This window comes from Urtica dioica, chromosome 2 (assembly GCF_054948205.1).
Source record: "Urtica dioica subsp. dioica isolate 48M chromosome 2, U.dioica_male_clone48M_v1_H2, whole genome shotgun sequence".
NCBI classification, from domain to species: Eukaryota; Viridiplantae; Streptophyta; class Magnoliopsida; order Rosales; family Urticaceae; genus Urtica; species Urtica dioica.
Genome location: NC_142757.1, coordinates 3,891,908 through 3,894,517, shown reverse-complemented (window position 1 = coordinate 3,894,517; position 2,610 = coordinate 3,891,908). Strand labels below are relative to the sequence as shown.

Below are 2,610 nucleotides of genomic sequence, written 5' to 3'. Positions count from 1 at the left end.
GTAGATGTCAATGCAAGGACAGTCGGACGCCACCCTGTGCCAAGCATTCAGCCTGACCCTCACCGGGTTAGGATTCGAACGGTTTTGAAGCCTAAGGCTGGGGAGCATTTCTTCCTTCCGAGACTTGTGATAGGCCTTCCTCGCTCGGTTTGCCACTCTAGTGGCACAGAAGAAATCAAAGACGTACCTCTTGTCCATCCGACAAGGGAGAGATGAGACCTTGAGGCACTATCTAGCTCGATTCACTGAAGAATCCCACAAGGTCGAAGGATTCAACGATAAGGATGCCATCACGGCAATCACGGAGGGAGCTCGCACAAGCGACTTCCTCAAGTCTATTGTAGGAAAGGTCCCAATGGACATGGCGGAGCTCATGTCGAGAGCCTACACTTACATGAGGATCGAGGACTACCTCGATGGACGAGATGGCCGGAAAGCTGGGGGACAAGGCGGTCGGCATCGTGACGATCAGGATGGGGATCATCCCGACCCTCGAAAGAGGAGAAATAAGGGAGGCCGGGCCCCTAATGGTCGCTCCCTCCCCGGGCCAAGGCCCTCGCATGTTGACAGCTTTCGAAAGTTCTCAGCATTCACCCCTCTCAACACTCCGCAAGAGCGGATCCTGGCTTTGTACCGCAAGAGCGAAGCCGGATCGAAGCAAGTTTTGTGAATACCACCAAGATCACGGGCACCTGACGTCTGAGTACTACCAGCTCAAACATCAAATCGAAGCCCTTATCCAAGACAGGGAGCTAAAGGAAAACGTCCTCAGAACGATCGGGATAGCCGCAGTGGGCAGAGAACGCCCACGGCAAGAAAGGAAGGATCAGACGACGGTGATCGTTACTGACCGAACGGTGAACAATGAACCGGAGAGATCACAAATGGACGTTGTGGGCTCGATCATGGGAGGACCCGAGTTCGAGAAGTCTCTCAGGGGAAGAGTGCCTATCATATCAACCACACATACGAGGTCCCTTCACCAACCAGGAGGTAGTGCGAGTGCTCCTCCTGCACAATGATGCGATAGTTGTCTCGGCCCCAGTCGCTAACAACCTCATCCGGAGGATCCCGATTGACAACGACAGCTCGATCGACAACATTTTCAAATCAGCCTTGGACAGGATGAATCTGACCGGGCTGAGACCGACCCCAATCTTGACCCCACTCTTCGGGTTCTCCGGAGAGAGGGTCATGACAGAGGGCACCATCGACTTCCCAGTTACCTTCGGGACTCCTGGGGGAATTGAGGTCACCCACATTGTGTCTTTCCTAGTTGTGGATCAGCCGTCCGCTTACAACATAATCATAGGACGCCCAACTCTCAACCGGCTGAAGCCATAACTTCCACCTACCATTTGATGATGAAATTCCCGACCGAGAAGGGAATCGCCATAATGTTGGGAGACCAATCGATGGCGAGAATGTGCTACATCTAGAAGGATCGAGGAAGGAGGCACCTTCGAGGAGTTGGACCAAAGGGACGATGTCGAGCGTCGGAAGGAGGAGACACCGGATGACCTCGTTCCCGTTATGCTGGACGACGCCAAGCCTGACCAAGTAGTCAAGGTAGGCACCCAGCTCCTGACCGAGATCCGACTCAAACTTGCGGCCTTTCTCTGCGAGTTCAAGGACATCTTCGCGTGGACACACGCGGACATGCTGGGGATCGACCCCGAGATAATGGTCCACCGCCTCAATGATGACAAAAGATGAACGAACGTGTCCAACCGAGACGGAAATTCAGTGGGGAGAGATACCAAGCCATTGGTGAAGAAGTTGATAAACTTCTCGCCACCAAGTTCATTAGGGAGGCGGAACACCCCAAGTGGGTGTCCAATGTCGTCATGGTGAAAAAGCCAAATGGTAAGTGGCGGATCTGCATCGATTACAAAGATCTCAACAAGGCCTGCCCGAAGGACAACTTTCCTCTCCCGAGAATTGAGCAACTCGTGGATGACAAGGTGAGCCATGAGCTGCTTGTTGGAATTGATGCAGGGTTTAAGAAAAAGTTTAACGCTTCGGTAAGCGGCGGAATTTTAAAAAAATCTTCTTTTGACAAGTAAAACGATTTTACTAACCTAGACAAAGAGCAAGCACATGTAAATAAAAACTATTATGAGCATAAATGTTTACTAACCTTTTTAGAAGCTTGAACGTTGAGAAGCCTTTGGAAGGTTGAAACGTTTGTTTCCCCTCGCAGCACGTCTCTCTTCTTTCCTCGGGAACTCGAGCAACCATGAAAGTTTCTATCACAAGAATCACTCGAGAAAGAAAGGAATTAGTGTGTGGGCACTTTTAAACACGACGACTCAAGAGCAAGTCTTAGAGTCGAAGAGCTAAAACACTAGGTCAATTGTGGACCTAGGTGCCAAAACAAAAACCAAAAATAACTAGAGAGAGAGAAATAGGATCGGCCATAAGGTCTAGCGAGAGAAGCTCTCAATCTCTAACTTATGTGGAATGAATGAAATGAGAGAAATGAGGTGGGGTATTTATAGGAGGAGGATTACCTTCAAAAGGTAGTTTCCTCATACCCCTTGCACGTGCAAATGAGCTTCTAGAAGCCTTTGGATTTGTTTCCTCATTTGCTTTCTCTCTTAGTTGGCC

General features: G+C 50.2%; 1 protein-coding gene across 1 annotated transcript; it reads left to right on the top strand.

The window, feature by feature from the left end:
* The first annotated feature begins 527 nt into the window (after positions 1-527).
* On the top strand, positions 528-1,344 carry LOC149404010 (uncharacterized). The gene is made up of 2 exons (XM_089603922.1): positions 528-944; positions 991-1,344. Exons 1-2 carry the CDS (start codon positions 528-530, stop codon positions 1,342-1,344), a joined length of 771 nt encoding a protein of 256 aa, XP_089460048.1.
* Positions 1,345-2,610: the final 1,266 nt, after the last annotated feature.

Bases quoted from the DNA above. Each gene is read 5' to 3' on its own strand.
- LOC149404010 (XM_089603922.1), top strand. From the start codon at position 528: ATGGTCGCTCCCTCCCCGGGCCAAGGCCCTCGCATGTTGACAGCTTTC. The intron at 945-990 runs GTGCCTATCATA...TTCACCAACCAG, and splicing joins AGAAGTCTCTCAGGGGAAGA to GAGGTAGTGCGAGTGCTCCT.